At 41.0% G+C, this 21,345-nt stretch overlaps 3 protein-coding genes across 6 annotated transcripts; 1 reads left to right on the plus strand and 2 right to left on the minus strand.

Annotated features, from left to right (window-relative positions):
- The first annotated feature begins 427 nt into the window (after positions 1-427).
- On the plus strand, positions 428-4,858 carry LOC123149580 (uncharacterized). Of its 4 annotated transcripts, XM_044569293.1 has the most exons (5): positions 428-743; positions 845-1,150; positions 2,281-3,874; positions 3,994-4,113; positions 4,230-4,544. In XM_044569293.1, exons 2-5 carry the CDS (start codon positions 927-929, stop codon positions 4,311-4,313), a joined length of 2,022 nt encoding a protein of 673 aa, XP_044425228.1. In that variant the 5' UTR covers positions 428-743; positions 845-926; the 3' UTR covers positions 4,314-4,544. The 4 variants fall into 4 exon arrangements, with proteins under 4 accessions (XP_044425228.1, XP_044425213.1, XP_044425204.1 ...); XM_044569278.1 differs by having other exon boundaries at positions 877-1,150; positions 3,994-4,858; XM_044569269.1 differs by having other exon boundaries at positions 429-743; positions 3,994-4,858.
- A 9,972-nt stretch (positions 4,859-14,830) lies between these two features.
- LOC123149607 (ATP-dependent DNA helicase PIF1-like) lies at positions 14,831-17,495 on the minus strand. The gene is made up of 3 exons (XM_044569303.1): positions 15,614-17,495; positions 15,488-15,520; positions 14,831-14,993 (listed from the first exon to the last, which is right to left on the minus strand). The coding sequence occupies exon 1, from the start codon at positions 17,347-17,349 to the stop codon at positions 15,619-15,621; it is 1,731 nt and encodes a 576-aa protein (XP_044425238.1). The 5' UTR covers positions 17,350-17,495; the 3' UTR covers positions 14,831-14,993; positions 15,488-15,520; positions 15,614-15,618.
- Positions 17,393-21,322, minus strand: LOC123082673 (uncharacterized). The gene is made up of 8 exons (XM_044504960.1): positions 21,079-21,322; positions 20,645-20,710; positions 20,474-20,551; positions 19,442-20,380; positions 19,248-19,349; positions 18,815-19,071; positions 17,572-18,723; positions 17,393-17,413 (listed from the first exon to the last, which is right to left on the minus strand). Exons 1-8 carry the CDS (start codon positions 21,320-21,322, stop codon positions 17,393-17,395), a joined length of 2,859 nt encoding a protein of 952 aa, XP_044360895.1.
- Positions 21,323-21,345: the final 23 nt, after the last annotated feature.

Raw genomic sequence — 21,345 nt, forward strand, 5'->3', positions numbered from 1 at the left:
CGGGGAGGTCGGTCGCCCCCGACGCGAGGGAACGGGACGAGGGGACATTCATATAAACATGATGATTTGTGTTTGGAATTTTTTAAAACTTCAAAATAGCATTTTGGCACAGTTCAAAAAATAGGGCTCCAATGCACCCGGATTCCAAAGTGACTTTTTGTGGTTACAAGTTGGTTTTGCGTGTGGTGGTATAGTTACGTACGTTATTGTACAAAAAGTGTGTGTGGGCTGTGGCCCGTGATCCTAAATGGAGTAGATGACTGCTACACCGAATTGAAGGATTCTTACCCTCAAAAAAAAAAAAGAATTGAAGGATTCTTGTCCTGCGCCCCAGCCCCCAGCTCGTCGTCAGTGTCACAGAGGTCAAGGTCTTCCCCAGCGACGACATAAATTCGGCATCAAAACACTGCCACTGCACTACCTACCGAGTTAGAGAAATCAATGGCCTCTCCAGCGCTCCCTCTACCACTAAAAACTCGACCAACATGCTGCAGTGTTTCACATAATTGACGAGAGAGAGAGAGAGAGAGAGAGAGAGAGAGCACGGGGCAGCAGGGCTTCTCCATGGCAGGGTGATTGGCATGGATCTGTTGCTATTCAGCCTCTGCATGCGCAATGCTTAACCGTGTTAATTTTCATTATCGGAGCTCCGATTAAGGCCGGGCTGCTGTTCCCCGTGTGCAGTATGCTCCTCAACGCCGGCAACTAGGCCGAGCGGCGCCCCCGTCTACCTCGCCGCTGAGGTATGTTTCTCCCGGACCCCTCCCGTCCCTGCTCTCTGAGTTTGGTTCTTGCATCTCTTGATCTGGCTCATGAGTGGATTTCGGTGATTTTGCATTCTCAGATCTGACTGCTGCAACTTGTTCTCGGTTTTAGTATCATCATCTTACGGCACATCGGATTGACCTTGCCGATTGACGTCAGTCATGGCTGCTAGCCCAGACTGTCTTGCTGACGACAGCAACTGGGAGGAGGTACGGTTTATCAACAGCTACAGTGTGTTCATGGGCTATCTGTCCATGGCCATCAAGGGCTTGGGTTTCTTGGTTCTTACTTGGACCACCGTTGTACTTCTCGGTGGCTTCGTCTCCATGCTGGATAACAAGGACTTTTGGTGCCTGACCTTCATCACCCTTGTACAGACAGCTGGGTTAGTATAACTCATGTCTCATTTATCATTTATTCGTCCTACTAATTTTCTTTGTTCTCGGTAGTGTATGTACTCCCATATTGACCAAGCGTATAGAAATATCTGTAAAGATCTACTCCCTCTGTTCACAATTACTTGTCACAAAAATAGATAAAAATGAATGTATCTACAACTAAAATACATCTAGATACATTCATTTCTTGGACGAGTAATTCCGAACGGAGGGAGTATGATATATCACATATACAAAATATGAAAGTACATTTCAAAAGTAAATTAATGGAATAAAATTGATTTGTTAGATGTTGATACATTTTTATATAGACTTGATCAAACTCGATGAAGTTTGACTTAGGAGAATCCTAGAACTTCCAACTGTTTTGAAACGGAGGGAGTACCTCTTAAACAAGCCGGATATTGTCTTCGGAGGCCGAGCTCCATGGAGCTCGGTTTTGAAAATTTTGAATTTTGTTGAATTTCATATTTTCTACATTAAAAAAAACATATATACGTGAAGGCATAACACATATGTGTGTAAATTTTCAGGGCAAAATAAGTTGAAATGAGGGCTGTGCAAAAAAGACAAATCTGGGGCTTTTTTAACACATGATACTATTCATCCTTCCAGGCCATGAATTTGTCTTTTTTGTACAGGTCACATTTCAACGTTTTTCATTCTAAAACTTTACACACATGGACATAACATACTTATTTACTTGCACATTTTTTTTCGGATTTTTTTGAAACCGAAAAGTTTGAATTTTGATTTGTTTTCAAAAAAAGGCCTCCATGGCTCCCAAGAGCCAAACGTCCGCTCTCCAACATACTATATATCTTTATTATTAATTATTCTTATATACCTCAACATAAATTACACACAAAAAATATAGTCGAAGTCCTTTGTTTATGCAGTATGCCATTTTTACGTACAAAAATGTAGTTTATGTCTAAGAAATACAGAATATGAGGTCTTAAATGTAATTTTTCATTGAACTCGCTTTCAGATGTCCAATAGGTTATTAATGAAGTATATTAAAAATGATAAAGAGATATAACTGATGGCCATGATATTATCTATATATGTGGTATTTCACGACCCGAAGTATCTGACTCAAAAATATGTATAACAGGATTTTTGATGTTAATCTAAATGAAAAATTAGGCTATATGAAGAATGCATTCTCAGGGTTCATCATGGCAATTTTCTGGGGCGTGGTAGGCGAAGAGCCAAGCTGGGAAACAATATTTGCTTTTCTTTGTCGCAGTTTGTTGGCATGCATTTTAATGTTGGTTCAAGTAGTGGTGTTGGCCATGATATTGGGCCCTCTCGCAATTATATATGTGCTTGGGATATTCATGTCCGGAGTGATCTCGTTGTGGCGTCTGGTAGAGCATGATTATGGGGGCAACTCGGATGGAGAAACATCAAACCTAGCGCCAGCGATGAACACCTTGTACTACCTTGCTCTGCTCCAAGGTGTGCTCTTCTGCTACAGGTTCATGTTGGGTCGTGTGGGGAAGAGATTGTCCTGGGTTGCGGCCACTGGAGAGGAAGTTCAAGCAGTTCTTTACAACTACTTGCACGAAACAAGGAGTGGATGTGAGAAGGACCCGGCATTTGCAAAAGGAAGGAACCTCACCACATATGCCGTAGACAAAATTAGTTCTAATTCACCGGTTGACTGCATTTCCGGTGTGAAGATCTTGTATGCAGCCATAAGTGTAGTGGACAGCACATGTAACCCACGCAAAATAACTGGGCAACGCATGCTGATGGAGCATCTGTTCTTGTGTGCATCATCATCTCGGTGCGCACTACAGAAACTGCTAGAGACATTGGGTTCAAGATATGACACAGAGAGGAGACACCAAGCGGCGACAATAGTGGACCGAATTGCACTCTTCATTAATTTGGAGCAATTTCCTTGTGGTATTCAACACATATCCTCCCTGATCGGGACATTTAAACAATATAATTCACCAGCCGGCGAACTTGGGAAGGACTACCAGAAGTTGTTGCTACAAGGCTTGTCTATCCTCCAGAATCTGGCTACTGACGAAAACAACTGCAGAGTCATGAGCGACACTCGAGATCTGGTCTCCAAAATCATGGCGCCTGTAACTTCCGACCTACTTGACCACACCGGTGATGATCATGGTACGTGGTACAAAGTAGTAAGTGAATCAATGGAATTGATGAACCAATTAACTCTTGCTCAAGGAGAAACGGGCACCAAATTACGTCGTGAAATCTCAAACTGCGCAGGAGCAATAGGCACTCTCTGGAGGATTATTAGCTGTAAAAGGTGTAAAGAATGGTTGCAGGGAAGAGCCATTTGGATTCTCACACGACTGTACATTGATAATATTGGAATCAGCAGATCAAGTGATTCTGAGCTTCTCGAAAAGGAAAACAGTTGTGGCGGAGAAGATTTTGTTAGGATGCTAGTGAACATCTTCACTCACCATAACGAGTATAGCAGCTTTGTCAGAGAATGTGCAGGAGAAGCACTATCGAAGATATGTTTCCTTGGCAGAATTAGTGATGCCACAATTATCATACAAACAAGAGATGATGTTGTCGATAGTCTCGCTCAAGTACTTTTACATGAAGGAAAAAAGACACGCAGACAAGCAGCAGCAGCAGAAATACTGAAGTATCTATGTACTCATTACACTAAGGATGATGAATACCTCGGCAAACTTAAGAAAGCAACCCTCAAGGTAATTAGTCCTAGTCAAACGATGAATAGCAATTGTGCTACAAATTATTGCCAATGTACTTGATTATATTTATGACCTCTTTTAGACTAATTTGGAATGTTAATTCATTCTCGTCGCAGGTGATAGGAAAAATGCTTTGTCCCAGGGTCGAAACACACAATGGAAGAGATATAGAAAGCCAATGTGATGACACACAAGAAAGCAATGAACCGGAGAAGAAGGAGGACGAGGGATTCCAGGTGGACGCACTCTCAAAAATGTCACTGAACTTGCTATTGTCACTGCTATCCCTTTGTGGGACTGTCTACGACACCAAGTTGATCATTGATTTGTCTACTTGGTTGGATCCATCTAGCTTTCTAAACAAGCTCGAGGAGATACTAGTGGAAGAAAGCTACAGCGCCACTGGAAACCTATCATTGTACAAGGCTACTGCTAAGATGGTCATATCAATGCTCAAATGCAATGGTGGCGGGTTCCTCAGACGAGAGGACTTTGGGAGCTTGATAGATACGCTCTCTAGTGCTTCTGAGGACATGCTAGATCTTGACTACTCCATGATTTGTTCTTCCGCCAGTAGCTCCGAATCCAGATCGAAGCTTAATAGGCGTACTCTCATGTCACTCGTGAGAGAAGCGAAAGAACTGCATGCCATGGTACCATCTACCTCTTCCAGTGGCTGATTTGCAATCAAGTTTAGATACTTATTAATTATTATACATATTTTCATTCACTGGCTGGATGTGTACTGTGTGAATACTCTATATATGCATGGTGTACTGCTCCATCCGTATAACCAGCGGGTGTTTGCATTTTAGTGTTGCCGGTGTCCTTGTCGTGAGAAAAAGTTCGGTATGTAGTTTGTATTTGTGTTTATGGTTAGAGTGAGATTTTTTTTTTTGAAAGACCCAATGTGAGAGAAATTGTTATGCACTGTTATGTGTACCCCAGGTTTAAGAGCTACTCCATTTATTTTTTGCTGAATGTAGCTTTGATCATTGCTTATGTGTTGGCTGCTGTTTTTTTTCTTCTGAATGTAATTCAACTTTCCTGTGAATACAAGATTTGCCTGGAGTTACATTTGGGCAGCCCTAGCTTGCTCGTGTTGTTTTCTTTCCAGCTGCTGCTCCTTATGTGATTGCTGCACGTAGTTTAGCAGAACGACCTCCCCAGATGGTTCGAAATGTTGTACGGAATCATGGTTCAGCCGCACAGATCCACGTGTAGTAGATGTTAAATCGTACGACATAGACCATAGGTTCGGCTGAACCATGATCCTGAATCACGTCTCTCCCAGATGGTTGGTAATCATGGTTTCCATTTGCCTAGTAATTATGACAAACTTTATGGGTGCAACTGCATGCTAGTAAACCACAGTGATTCACTACAGTAGTGTAAAATATGTTCTTATATTATATCAAGCCTAGAGAAAGACACACCTTAGGGCGTGTTCGGCAATGACCCAGCTTCACAGAACTCCACGGAATCAACTTCTCATCCTCGCTTCTCACTCCAGGTAGCGAACCCAGGAACGTGCGGGAGCCAGCGACAGCTTCTCGCGGAGCTGCAGCCCAGCTGGAGGGCAGTGGCCTGTTAGGAGTGCGTTGGGCCGGCTGGATGCAGCCCATTTCGAGGGAGAGAAGAGAGATTGTGTACCGAATCGTTTTTCTTACGAGGGACTAACGAATCGTTTTCTTTAGCGGTGGCAGGTCGCCGGTAATATCATCCAACTCTCGCTTTTCCATTCGGTGAAGCTGGGCTTTCGTTGCTTCTTATTTTTGCATTACGGGGTCGCTCAGCTTCTCGTTTCCAGCTTCTACAAGCTGACTGCTTCACTCGAGGATTTTGAGAAGATACTAGTAAGTATGCACGTGCAACGCACGTCTCAAATTTTTATCAAGTGAGTTCAAATGGTATACTATTAAAATGATCCTTGCAAAAATAAATAAAATAAATGGCAGAAAATGTTTTGATGTCACTCAAATTGTATTTTCAAAAGTGTGACATATTTGTGATCATGATTTTGAAATTAAAATAAAAACAATTATCAGTTTTTTACAAAAAGTTTTGTAAAAACTTTTAAAATCATCACATGATCATGACTAAACAAATTATTTTGTGAAATCCTTGTGATACAAGTCATGGTGATAAAAAAAATTAGACCCACGCAGCTCAATCGGACACGCCAGTTTAATAAAAAAAAATCACAACGCTGCACACTCACTGCACCGCCCCCGCTAGGCATATCTCCCCGCCGTTCCCCATTTTTGTGGTCGCTAGCTACCCCTCTCCACCGCGTCAAGCCGGCCCTCGCTACGCTCAGGCGCTCAGCCGTGGCCGCACCACGCCCAGCTGACTCTACCGTCAGCGCCGCGCCTGCTGCAGCTGCCGCCGCCACCGCGCCTGCTGCAGCTGTCGCCGCCGCCAAATCTCTGCCAGCAGGATGCGGAGGCGTGGGATTCGAATTCGGTCGCCGGATCCGCTCGAGCTCTATCGGGCGACCCAGCGCAAGCCGTCTGAGGCGGATGCGGAGGAGTGGGATTCGTCTCCAACGGATCGGTGGCCGCGGCCATCCCGCGCCGGCGTTGACCGAGCAACGTGGGTCCCGCCGCCTCACCAGATGAGCGGTTCGGGTGCTTTTCTTTCCCGGCGAGCTGCCCCGTGCTTGCCCCCAGATGAGCGTCGGCCTGCCTAGGGGAGTAGTCGAAGAAGCGGGCGTCGCGCTCATCCTCGCCTTCGCCCGATGCGAGAACTCCCGCTCCGTGCGCCGCCGGCAGCTGGTAAGCTCACGCGCCGCCCTCCACATCCGCCTGATGCAGTAATGTTCTCCTCAATTGCAGCAAACCGATCAATTTCTTCCCGCTTCAGTTTTAGGTATTGCTCAAGGAACACATCGTCATGGCCACGTTTCTTGGTTTCTCTATGATGTGCTCCATGTATCTCTGAAAATATTTGTGTGGGTCTTGGTGGGGCCTGCATATATTGCATAGGTGTAGATGAATGTGGGAGAGAATCCAAATTGCCTTCCTTGCTTAGTTTAGACTCGGCCAAAAAACGTAGAGTGTTGACAACCTAATGCAGAACCTAATAAGTTTCTCTTTTATATAAGGGAAAGAGCATTGATGGGATGGTCATGGAAGATGAGGTCAAGAAGGTGCAGGATGAACCTTGATGGGATGCTCAGGGAAGATGAGGCCAAGGTGGATACGCCCATGATGCATGGATGCATGTATGAATTATACTTGCACAAACATACCGTGACAAGTATCTCATGCCAAGCTTTAGTTTTGCTAAGAGATCTTGTTGCTCGTATGAATTTTCTTTCTGATATAGTCGTACCACTAATTTACTGTGAGTAGTAATTGTGCCACTGAAATCTACAACTGCACTAATCTTTGGTCAACGATGAAAATGGACTCCACGATTTCAGTGATGTTTCTACATAAGAAATTTGGAATGCTAACAAGAGAAGATAAACATGCGCATAGCAATTAAAGTGATTTTGTTCCTGTCATCTTATATTTAAACAGGTTGCTAATTTTTGATGGTTTGCTACTGTAGTTAACATGATGGATGAATAGTGCTTTCGGTTGTTTGAAGAATGTGAGTTTGACATCATAGGTTTCCATTTTGTGAAGAAAACATCAAGGTGAGTTTCACACTTACATTTTATTATTATTGCTGCTCATGTGTGGTCAGAAAACTTTGCAATGACAAGATAGATGCTAGTATTTTCTGCCAGCTTAAATTTGCAATATCATGTCTGCTGCTGTGCTTTGTTTGCAATATTTCATTATTTGTGACTATGATTCCAGCCAGCTTAAATTTTGCTGGTAAAGCCAAATTCTGTCCTGGACGTATGTGTAATATAGTAGTAATAACACTCGACATTAACAAGAAGCAAGTCTGCTAAAACATGAAACCATGTAATCCAAGTGTTCTTCAGTTTTCTTATTATAAATAAGTAAGCATGTACGTGCAACGCACGTCTCAAATAAAACAAGTTTGTATGCTATTTTACAAAATTTTCAGATTGATCCGAAATGTTATTTTGTCTTTGAAATTCTATTTTCAAAAAATGTGACATATTTCTGATCCAACACGTGCTAATTTTTATTTTAGTGAGTTATTTTACCAAGCCATTTAAATGTGTCTTATGCACAACGATATGAGCACGTGTGTAACACATGATCCAGAAACATGTTTTCGCATAAAATTCACTGTCGCATAACAATTGTATAATCTGTTACAAAAATATATTTTAAAAACCGCAACTAAGCATGTCTTGAAGGTCCACCTTTTGAAGCAATGAAGGTCCATCTATAGATGCGATCAATGATGCTTCGTTCAATGTATGGGATATTGTTTTGAGCTTCATTCTCATCATACTTTAAAAGATGCACCAAAAATTGCTTCCTCAGCTGAAAACCATCCTACATATGCATTATACAACTTAGTTGTAACAAGTTGCATGTGCAATGTGTATACAAATAAGCATAGTGTCAATACTTACGTTGGGTATGGGAAAATATAGTTTTCCATCGCACAATGAGTGCATGTAATTAAAAACCAAATAACCGGACAGGGCACTACATGTATGAAATAAACACATAATGTGAGTCGAATGAATCAATTAATATTGTAATGCGTTTAAAAGATTCATACCAATGTGAATTTGTTGGAGCAACAGGAACTATGCATTCCCATTTAGAGATATCATCCTTGAATGCAGGGTTTGCAACTTCAAGCGCAAGGTTTAGGTTGTCAACCATAATTTTAAGTACATTATTCCCCAAAGTAGGTATTGGTATCGGATCAAAAATTGAGACAACTTTTTTGTTTTGATCCAACACAAACAATAGAAATAGCCCAAACATATACCAAGGCAATAAAATCTGCAATGATGAGATAGTTTAGAAATAAATGGAATATTAATTAAGACCAAATAAAGCACCGTTAGAGATGAAAAATTAAAATCTTACCGTATTACATTGTGAGATATGATAATCATTACTGTCAGGCCAGCTATGAAACAACCGTTTCAATGTAGCAATTTCCACATTTTCACGATGACTTGAGTCTCGTGCATAGTGGAACATCGACTAAAATAAGAATGAGAAAATATTAGTGCAATGAGGAAAAAATGTAATACATGATTATAGTAACTTACACAAAAGTTCAGATCCATATAGTGAGATGGAATGTCTCTGAGAAGCTGGACTTCGTGGCGCGCTAGTATCCGCACAGCCATATTAAAGCAATGTATATCCATGTATTCATCATTGCTCAATATGTTTTTATTTGTCTCAAATTTAAGCTAATAGGGTACGGCTCAGAGCTTTTCACCCATTCGCTCCTGTAAAGTAGACATACTTTCAATTATAATGACATCAGAGTAATTTACTGGAATACAAAATGAATTAAAAAAATATGGCTTACTCTAGTAGAGCGACATCATCAACCATGTTGATAAACAAGCATAGTTCATCTATTAAATCATCGTTTGTTGGATTGACAGATGGTGAAAGTATAAATGATTGCGAGATTAGCTCGACTTCTCCTGATGTATTTGATGTTTTGAAATTCTCAGGAGGTCTATCCAGAATCATACATTCCATGGGATCTGAGTTGTTGTCGTCATCTTCCATGTCTCGATTTCTTATGTTATCATCATTCAATTCTGAGTCCACTAAAATGACAGCTAGTTTTGTTCTAAAATTTGTCATATGTTCCTATTAAAATAGTAATAAGAGTTAAATAGTGATACAACATAGAATAAGTATAATGATACAGAGTGAAAAATACCTGTGTTGGAATGTCAGACAAAATATTTCCTGTGAAGTACTCCATAAAATTTATCATCCACAGACCACAAGATGACCTGCATGATTACAAAACTCAAATCGGTGCATATGTGTATACTTTCAGCTCGTATACTTTTACATATCCATGCTTTATTCTTGTTGTGCAGAAACTTCTTTTGTGATGCAACTAATGGGGAAATACAAAAATACAAATAATGTCGATTACTTTGAGCCTTTGAGTTAGAAGGTATACCCATCTCTTTGCATTCTGCTCTTAATATACTCTTCTCTTGGCCATGCTGAGATGTTTAAGTCAGGCCACTTATCAGTATTTAGTTCCATTTGAAGCGATGCATATTCGAATACATTTTCCAGTCCTTTGAGCTGTTGAATGAATAAATGACAAAGTATTAGCATGACAACCAAACAAGCCCAGAAATCGTCTTATCAAAAGATGGTGTAGTGGGACTAATGACTAACCATAGCGGTGAGGTCTTTGCGGCTCATTCCTAGGCCCAGCGAGTAGAGCACCTGGATGCATCGCTGCCCTGTATTTATAACTGCTAGGTACCAATGGAAGTTTTCAATGTTAACTGGAACGAATATCTGAAAATAGGGGTTTTTGTTAGTTTAGGTCCCATATACAAACATTGATCCTTGATTGAATTCATAATAATATGTATGGAACTGAGACTCACCATATCATTTTCTAAATAAGTTTTAGCTCTGTTTAATACCCACCTTGGCGCGTCATCCCGTATAGAGCTAAATTCCTTTATCATCTTAGAGATGCATGCATTTTCTAAGAACACACTTCCACCTGACCTCATCTGTAGATGCTCTTTAGCACTTATGCAATGTATGTATGCGTCTATGATCTGCAATATTAAGTGCACACCTTGGTTATAGGAGAGAATAAAAACTCATGTTAAAATAGCATCGTCTTGTCTATATATACTTACTTCATCGCCAAGAAATTCTTCGGGGAGTAATAGACATTCTAAGTGTCGTCTTTTGAGATGTGAGTCGTCGATGCTCACTAAATTTCTTTTATCGTTTGGTTCAGACATGATATTTTCAATCACGGACCAATCATCGCCGGTGCAGACGTAATCTATCATGATGTAAGTAACAACGTTTATTAAAAACAAAGAAAATAAATGTAGCAAAAGCAGGGCATAGAAATTAAATGTAGCAAAAATAGGCATAATCAATCATGATGTAAGTAACAAAATTTATTAATGATGACCACAAAAATAAATTTAGCAAAAGCAGGGCATAGAAGGATTTGTCCGTGCCTTCTGGAGCGACCACGTAGTCTTGTGCCTTCTTAGGTTTGTTATGCAGTCGGATAAGCTTCCCTGTCTGCACAGGCATTGCCAGCTTGTGTACTATAATTTCTGCCCCTTCCCTGCCGGACGTTTGTTCTAATTCTTCGTCCTTAGGGGCCTCCATTTGTTCACTTGTTTCGTTGTCGGTTAATTCCTGGGAGCAACATTACAAAGAATGATTCGTATGCAGGATTAATAAAGGATTAATAATATAATTAAGAATTAGAACTATCTGGGACATATTTGGAGAAGATGCCTGTGTCACTTCGGAGACTTCGGAATCAGTGTCCTGCGTGCTCTTCTCATTCTCCACTTCATCTATGTTGGCTATTCCATTTGATTCTGCCAGCTTGCCCCCTATAGTTTCTGCCCCTTCGGTGCTGAATGTTTGTGCTAATTTGTCTTCATGAGCTGGCTGCATTTGTTTACTTGTTTCGTTTAAGGTTAATTCCTTAGAGCAACATTACAAACAATAATCCGTATGCAGGATATAATTAGAATTATAACTATTTGGGACATAGTTGGAAAATAAAAGACGCCTCTGTCACCTCGGAATTAGTGGACTGTGTGCTTTTCTTTTTCTCCACTCCATATTTGTTGGCTATTCCAGTTGAATCTGCCAGCTTGTCCCCTATAGTTTCTGTCCCCTTGGTGCCGAATGTTTGTGCTAATTCCTCGTCCTGATCTGGCTGCATTTCTTCACTTGTTTTGTTGAAGGTTAATTCCTGTATGCAACATTACAAAGAATAATCCGTATGCAGGATATTATATAATTATAGTTAGAACTATTTGGGACATATAGTTGGAAAGGAATAGATGTCTTTGTCACCTTGGAATCTGTGGACTGCGTGCTCTTATTTTTCTCCACTTCATATTTGTTTGCTATTCCTTTTGATTCTCCCTCACTTAGTAACTGGAACACACAATAATACAATATTATCCAGTATTTATAAAAGAGAAGATATTCATCTTTGTTGGCTATTGAATTTGATTCTCCCTCACTTAGTAACTCGAACACACAATAATACAATATTATCCAGTATTTATAAAAGAGAAGATATTATTCACGTGAGTAAAGAATTATATGTATGATAATGTAGTACAAAATACATATTATTTCGTCCTGCCAGAATAAGAATAATAATGACATGTGAAAATAAAAAGCGCCTTTGTTGCATTGGGGTTTGTATGCTTGTCTTAGGGTAGTACCTTATCAATCTGCATATTTTCCGTATCATCCATGATTTCTTGATCTTGCGATGCCTTTGTTGACTCGTGGTTCATATCCTCGTCCTTGGGTCCCTTGTTGGTGTTTTCCTGAAAACCCAAGCATTTATTATTAGCACGCAGTTAACATTAGTCTCATTCTTATTTCTACATCACACCTGGATGCACATATCTGCATATGTTCTTAACATAGTGGTACGAGGACATTATTTCCAATTAAATTTCAATAATACAATATTATCCAGTATTTATAAAAGAGAAGATATTATTCACGTGAGTAAAGAATTGTATGTATGATAATATAGTACAAAATACATATTATTTCGTCCTGCCAGAATAAGAATAATAATGACATGTGAAAATAAAAAGCGCCTTTGTTGCATTGGGGTTTGTATGCTTGTCTTAGGGTAGCACCTGATCAATCTGCATATTTTCCGTATCATCCATGATTTCTTGATCTTGTGATGCCTTTGTTGACTCGTGGTTCATATCCTCGTCCTTGGGACACTTGTTGGTGTTTTCCTGAAAACCCAAGCATTTATTATTAGCACGCAGTTAACATTAGTCTCATTCTTATTTCTACATCACACCTGGATGCACATATCTGCATATGTTCTTAACATAGTGGTATGAGGACATTCTTTCCAATTAAATTTCAATATGTATTTGTTTGTTTTATTATCCAGTCAACTTTTTGAGAGTCAGTTGGGTGACTATTATCTCAAGTAATTAGGTGGATGTAGTAATAAGAATTTCCTTAGGCACACAGAGCATCTTGGTAATTTTGCGGGGGCAAACAAAGCATGTTGATTCACTTTGTTGGATCCCCTCTAGTGACCATATTGCCTTCTAGATGTGAAATCACGAATATTGTGTAATCACAGAGAGATATCATTACCACGATGATGGCAGATTGATCCGCAGAGCTCACCAGGGATTGTGATGCAGACATGGAGGAAGATGGTAGTTCACCACGGAGAGATGTGTACGGCAGGTTGGAGAGACCTGCGGTGGAGGAGGCCGGCGCGGTGGAGGGGTGTGAGGATGCGGCTTGGGAGAGAGGATGGAGAGGTGGAAGAAAACCCTACGATGCAAAACCTGTTGGTTCTTTGTGCTCCTGATCGAGAGATCGTTAGTTGTAGGCAATATGTAAGGCGGAAATCACGGGAAGGATTTCCATAGCGTGAGGAGGAAAGGAATCGTGGTCGTTATCTCAGGGCCGACACCTTTCCTGTGATTTATCTCAGGGCCATTTTTTTGCTATTTTATACCCGACGCATATACAGATTAATGTAATCATTTTTCGTAATACATTTATATACTGTAATATTGGGTTCAGCTCATCGGATCGTTTATTTGATTTTTTGTGTGCTTTCTCTTACGTTTTAATATACAGAAAGAAAAATTTACCTTTTTCTGTACAGAAGTATAATTCATTGAGATTAAACGATGTACCCTCGCAAACATTGTACTAAATCATCAAGATGAGTTTCGTACTTATGTTTTATTATTACTATTATTGCTACCAACGTGTACAAGAATTTTTTTCAATATTTATTGCACGCTAGTAATATAGCCTGGCCTGGAAAAACTTCATACATAATTTCTTATATGAAAGAAACCATCATCCATATACCACACCTGGGTTAACTGAACTACCTTGGTGGTATTTGCAGGGCTGACCTGCATGAGTACTCATTGAGGAGCAAGAGAATCAAAGACGACATCCTCCGCGCAATGGGCAAGCTATTGGAGCCTGATGAACATTGCCTAGTTAACCAGCTTAACGGCAAGGCTCTCACTTATGCTACATTCAAGGACTATCCTCCGTGTCCAAGGTTTGATCTTTTCATTGGGCATCAAGCCTCACTCTGATGTCTATGCTCTTATGGTTCTTCTAATGGACGAAGGTGTTGTTGGACTGCAGTTTCTCAGAGATGGAACGTGGTACAATGTTCGTACTGTGTCTAACTACACCTTGCTGATCAACGTTGGCGTTACAATGGAGGTATCCATCTCTGAACCTTAAGTAAATTCCTCCCATATTTATGCGACAATGGAGGTAGCCATCTCTGAACCTCGGGATATTTTTATTGGTGCAGATAATGACAAATGGGATATTTAAAGGGCCAGTACCGGGTTGTAACAAATTTGGAGAAAGAGAGACATGATGAAGGTGAGTCTGCTTTGGTGCTACAATACCAGAAAGAAAAACGTATCATTTGTGAGTTGTAATCACGATTTTGAAGAGAAGGTATTTGTGAATGAAATTGCTGCTCCTGTACACAGGATATACTATAGCTTTGTGACAATAATCCCAGCCAACAAGAATTTTGCTGGTAAAGAAAACTTCTGTCCTGGACGTATGTTCATATAGTAGTAATAAATAATAACTCTTGTCATTAACAAAAAGCCCATATAGTAGTAATAAGTAATAATGCTTGACATTAAGAAGAACCAAGCCCTCTCAAACATAAAACCATGTAATCCATCTGTATAAATCCTAGCTGATGCTGAAGTATACTCTATAGTATAGCTTATGCTGAAGAATAGCAAAAGCCAATAACTTTGATAGATTCTTGTTATTACTACTGCAACATTTTAACTTTGGGTGCCTCTCTTCATGTGGCGACTCCTTTCTTTATCCTCTGTCTCACGGAGTACCAACACACTCAGTTTGTCCTGCCGCTTCCAGAAGTTCTTTTTGTTTCATATATTTTTCTTTGCACAGTTTGTCACCTGACATCCTGAAGCTCCCTGAAATATTTGAGAACGTAAGCAGAACAGCACATTCTCCAAACAATTGATAAATAGTTTGCATGATAGCTCAAAAAGATGCACAACAGCTCAAAACATTAGCAGAACAACACAGTTGCATACATTTTGCTCATATTATATGAAAAAGGGGTGTAGCCATTGATCATTATATATGCGTACGTAAGCAGAACAGCACATTCTCCAAACAATTGATAAATAGTTTGCATGATAGCTCAAAAAGATGCACACCAGCTCAAAACATTAGCAGAACAACACAGTTGCATACATTTTGCTCATATTATATGAAAAAGGGGTGTAGCCATTGATCATTATATATGCGTACCCCATCTGATCATTACATAGCATGTGCATACCCCATGTGACATGTTATGTTATCAAAGGGTGATCATTACATAGCATGTGCATACCCCATGTGACATGTTATATTATCAAAGGGGGATCGAATAAGATACTCTTGTGTTCATCCACTTTACCTCCTCATCCGCTTCTTCTTCTCCTTCGATAAACTTGCAAATGAAAAACAAATAATGTTAGATGTAGGAGTATGTAAATATAAATTGACATAGTATTATGTGCAAATAAATATTGGAATAACGCACCTGCATCATCTCCCCAAAACATCTCTGTAGACAATGTTCTTTGTGCTTTTTCCGTATTGATCAACCTCCTTGTTTGGCTTGGCCAAAATCCGTGTCGTCTCTCTAGAGACTCCCCTTGACAATGCAACATATAGCTGACCATGTGAGAATACTGGCTCGGGAAGGTAAATACCGACGTTTGGGATAGTCTGACCCTGCGCCTTGTTAATTGTCATCGCAAAACTCAAGCGGATGGGGAACTGTTTTCTCTTAAGTTTGAAAGGAAGTGAGATGTCCTCAGAGGGCGACATAGGGATCCTAGGTATGAACACCCTCTTTCCAGCATGCTGACCACCAACAATCTCTGCGTCGATTGCATTATCCTGGAAGGCTCTAATCATAAGCCGTGTCCCATTGCATAGGCCATTATGAGGGTCGAGGTTCCGGAGCAGAATGACCGGGCAGTTGACCTTTAATCTCAATACATGCGGGGGCAAGCCATTTGGTGTGATCGAGTTTAGAAAATCAATTGTGTAATTATTCTGCAAGTCATCCTCGATTGAGTCGAAGCTATGGTATAACTTTTCTTCTCCTGGAAATTTGGAGATCATCTTGTCATTCAGGTCATCGACATGATCGTTCTTGGTCGAAAGAATAGCACATGTGCTCATGTACTCTCTCGATATAGCATTGGCATGCAACGATGGGAAGACCTCTTCGATGAGCTTGTTAATAGCTTTTTCATCCTCGGTATAGCCGATCACAATGTCGTCAGGGAGGCGGACATAGTCATCTCCAATTGTCTCTTCCGTTCCATTGCCGATCCTTAGGAGGTATTCGGAGAACCAAGGATCAGACTGTGCTCGCATGTTGCGCGTGAGACTTATCTTGCGTGTCTTATCCCACAGATAGGATCTCAGAAGTGTAGCATCTGTGATCTGTGCTCTTGTCCCACGTGTCACAACAGGAAGGACCTGCCTGAAATCACCACCAAAAACGACAACCTTTCCCCCAAACAACAAACGACTTTCCATTATATCCTGTAGTGATCTATCAAGCGTCTCAAATGCTTGACGTTTTGTCATAGCAACTTCATCCCAAATTATCAAGGACGCTTGCTTAAGCAACTCAGCTGTACCACTCTGCTTTGTGAAACTACACATGCTGTTGTCAGTGAACTTGATTGGAATTTTGAACCTGGAGTGTGCAGTTCGTCCTCCCGGCATTATCGACGCTGCAATACCTGATGTAGCGGTTGCGATGGCTATCTGGCCCATTAAACGCACCTTTCCAAGCAATGCCTTGTACAAGTATGTCTTCCCAGTGCCGCCTGGACCATCAACAAAGAATATCTGACTTTTTTGGTTGACCACATGATCCATTATGTCATTGAAACCAGCCAGCTGCTGACTGTTCAAACTTTTAAATAATTCTAGATGTTCTTTGTCCATGCTGATTTGCCTCTCCTCTGTTACTTCTCTGTAGACACTGTCATAAGAATCATCGGTCTCAACCAATTCCGGGAGTCCATACTTTGTAATATCCTTTCCCATGGATTGCAACATATTACTGATATCTCTGAGGACCATCTGCTCAAGTATTGCCTCATTGGATTGATTACGCCGGTAGTCCTCGGACATCGTTGCTAGATGTTTGTCCCACATCTGTCGAATTTCTGTTGCCTCATAGAATACCAGTATAGTCGCAAATAACTGTCTCAATGCACAAGGCATCTGAAATGTGGCAGCCTCCGTCATGCAATCATCAAGACTCCTGTCGTGCTCAATGAGGCCTAAGTGCTCACATGCCTCCCTGAAGGAACTGCATGGATTGCCATTTACTGTTTTCAAATCATCAAATGAAGTGGCACCTCGGACATGACTTAGGAGCACACGCAAGTAGTACCTCTCTCCTTCAGCGGGGTGTGCATACACAAGTCTTCCAATCTGTGCTCTCTTATTTCTTCTCATCTGCCACACCTTTTTACCAGCTATCCATCTATAGTGTTCTGGAAACTCTCTATACAACCATTTTCGTGCCGCTGGAAACTTTTGGTTCATCTCAAAGTACTCTGTAAGCATTGACTTGGAAGAAGATGGTCGAGAAACAACATCTTCCAGATTTTCAGAAGCTTTAAATGCCACTGTATGCATGTTTGGCAGATGAAGTTGGAGCTGTAGCACAGATGGACTGACACCAAACATCTTGAACCGAAAAATCCTATAAATAGCCTCTGGCGGAGATACATAGCGTGCATCCCTATATTGCCGGATTTCATTGATGATTCCACCGTCATTGATGATATCCTGCTCGAATGCAAAGGATGTCCGATCATGCCCTTTGTAGATGTATTTGAACAAGTACTTGACCGCCTTGATGTTGGAGCATGCCTCTACATTAATGTGGCAGTTGTATCGCATAAGCAGTGAAGGGTTGTAAGGGACCACCCATCTATTGTCCAAATCTGCTCCTCTGATCCTAATTCGGCGCCCATCGTCCCGTCTCCTGTAGATGGGGTATGAGTCTTTTCCTTGTTGTGTGGCATCACAAAAATCTCGCGGGTAATGAAACCGGCACTGTCCATCAATCATGCAAGGGCAACTTTTTTTCAACTCACCACAAGGTCCGTGCAGCATGTGTTTCACGACCAGATCATGCAGAACGGGGTGTTTCTCTTTGTCAGGTATCTCAGCACATATCACCCGATCATAGTCATCTGGGGTTGCTAACTTGCTTTTTGCTTTCATGATTAGAAGTATATGCTCATGCGGGAGACCTCGCTTTTGAAACTCTATGACATGTACATAAGCTGCGACTTCTCCGAAATGCTTACCCTTAGTTAGCAAGTCCATCATATCTCGCTGTTTAGCTTTGTATACTCTTGCCACCAGGTCTGGACGGTCTTGCGGGAGTTGTCCAGGCAACAACTTTTCAGTTATTTCCTCCCAATAGGGATTGCAAGTCATTGTGATAAAATAATCCGGTTTACCCCACCGTTGCACAATTGCCATCGCATCCAGGAACCTCCGCTGCATGTCGCGATCACCACCAGGAAATGTACGTGGAAGCACGATTCGTTTGCCAATCCGATCACCGCGCGACTCGCCGGCAACGACGGTGTCAACAAGACCCTATAGTAGTATAAAAGGTTATGGAAAAGCATGGATTGTAGCCACTTTGTCGTTGTATTATGATGTATTAAAATAAACACAAGCACGGTACCTGGTAGAGGTCAGCGCGTATAACCTTCTGATTTTCCGGTTTTGAGTACCAGTCAAGCCGCATAGTCTCAATCTTGATATACATGTCAATAGCCCACTGTTGGAAAAGGCGACCCCCAAACAAGATGATGTTAAGCAGCTTCTTCCTGACTTGCAGCTTGAAGCAGTAGTACTCCCTCGCACTAACAAATTTCCTGGACTGTGTTTCATTGACCTCATCGTCACCAAAATCCTCATCTTGGTTATCCTCGTTGTCATCTACAGCAATGACAACATAAAAATAAGTATAATGGGAACATAAACATAAGAATTGAAGAATGAGTTGACCGATAGCCCAGCAGGTAAATCAGTGGCCTGGGCTTCAGAGATGAAACCACGCGTTTTAATCACCATTCAAAAACAGCAAGCATATAAATCAATAGTGAACATCATACCTGTATATAAATCAGGGGCTGGGTTTCCTTGTGGTGCAGGATTATCCGGTTCATGCGGTGCAAAATTCTCATCTTGCTCTCTTTCTATAATCAAGTTTTCCTCTGATAGATATAGATGAAAAATAAGATGAAAACATAAGTTTTCGTCATCAAACATAAATAGTAGATATAAAAATTATACAGGAACATCATACCTATATATAAAGCAGAGGCTTGGTTTCCCTGCGCGGCTGACACATGTACTGTATTTTGGGTCGTGTCATCCGTGGCCCCAACATATGGCATGCAACGATTCCAACCAGTCTCTCCATATGGGAAGAATAGTGGATATGACAATGGGTCGTAGCACCCATAGTATGCTCTAATATACAGGGGCCGGTCTCCTTTTCTTCCATGCACGACTACACTCCTGTCAAAGCAATTTTGTGGGTCGCTCCCTTCAACCCATATCGCTGCCACCTGCGAAGTCGTTGGGGCATTGTACCTCCGTTGATCCAAGTTTATATCCGTGTTTAGTGAGATTCTATACTCATCTAGATTGGGAATAGACCCAAGGCTCTTGAAAGTTTGCGCATAAGGGTTACGCTCTAGTATTTGCAGAATCTTCCGTATGAGGTCTATATTAAGATCTGGAGACCTAGTAGCCCTGTGAACCAAGTCTTGATCTGTATCATAAATATAGAGCTGCAAATGCCGAGGGCCATTATCAGCCGGCACCAGATTATCAAGAGCGTGGTACAGCCCACCACATGCACGGAATGTATACACGCGAGTTCCTGCGGTAGTGCTTACTCGGCGATCAAGGGTGACGCCTAGACTTGTGAATGAGAAGTGCGAGTTGAAATATCGTATATTCTCTCTGAAATATTTAGCATCCTCATCTTCTTGACTTGTAAACAACCGTTTCAATTCTTCTGGAACCTCTGGAGTAAATATACCGACTTTTCCTTTTCTGCAACAAAACGCTGGCCCCTCGAACGGAAAACGCAATGCCCCACAGTGAAGGCAGTCAGCAACCTTTCTCAGGACATGGTGCTTTATAGGTAGGTTTTGGTATATGAATTCATCAGTATTTGACATGTGTGGTGCTCGTGTAGTATTGCGTCCAAGTTGGTACGATTCGAAAGCAACACCTAGCACAGAAGAGGACATGCATTTAATTATGACTCATACTAATAAAATGTGCACTTGAGTGTGTTAAAATGGAAACTACACAATGCGCATACCTCTATCCATATATATTCTAGCTTCTTCATCAGGCTCATGGTATGCAGCTTGTCCATTAGGCAATGGTTCCAAGTAGTCTAGATGGCAATACATTCATCAATCGTAAATGTTGAAAATTTACTGAAGAAGAACTTGATATATGAACAGAATAACAATTATATATAACATACCATCTAAATTGGCTTGTTCAACAACGGGCTCAAAAATTCCATATGGATCATCTGTCTGGTCGTTGCCTAGTATAGAAAACCATAAGATCAGAAGAGGATAATATATATTATAGGTATTATTAGTGGGCCTAGGTTCGTCAAAAGTGTGTCGCAGATGTTGAGTGTTTTCAGTACCTACTGTGTCCACTTCAGTAGGGCATATAGTATCCTTTTCTGGCCCATTATCATGTACATAGGAGTTGGAAAAAGGCTCTAGAACTGAACAAATAAACATTGTGGACACATATGCAAAAGCCTTAAATCGACAAAGTAACCTGCATCTTCAATTGTCAAACCTGGGTATATTTGGTTATGTGTTCACAACTAATTACATACAGAAGCTGATTACAGCCAGAATGCGTGGAACACTATCTACCGAATCCAGTTTAAAATACCTCGTGCAATATCCGTGATGATGGGTTTAATTGGTTTGGTTTTGCTGGCAAGAGGCATAGTAACAGCTCTTATTCGTCCTGCTATTTGTTGCATGTGGTACGCATCATTCCTGTGCAGCCAACTGGATTCATCTTCCTGTGTTAAATTGTTCTCCTTGTTCTCCTTGTAGTGGGGAACGCATTCAGGTGACTGAGATGAACTTGGTATATTCGACAGGCCTGCAAGAGAGTTGCAGTACCACATGAGTACCCTGCACTTATGGGCAT

The sequence above is a fragment of the Triticum aestivum genome, chromosome 1B, assembly GCF_018294505.1.
Source record: "Triticum aestivum cultivar Chinese Spring chromosome 1B, IWGSC CS RefSeq v2.1, whole genome shotgun sequence".
In the NCBI taxonomy this organism is placed as follows: domain Eukaryota; kingdom Viridiplantae; phylum Streptophyta; class Magnoliopsida; order Poales; family Poaceae; genus Triticum; species Triticum aestivum.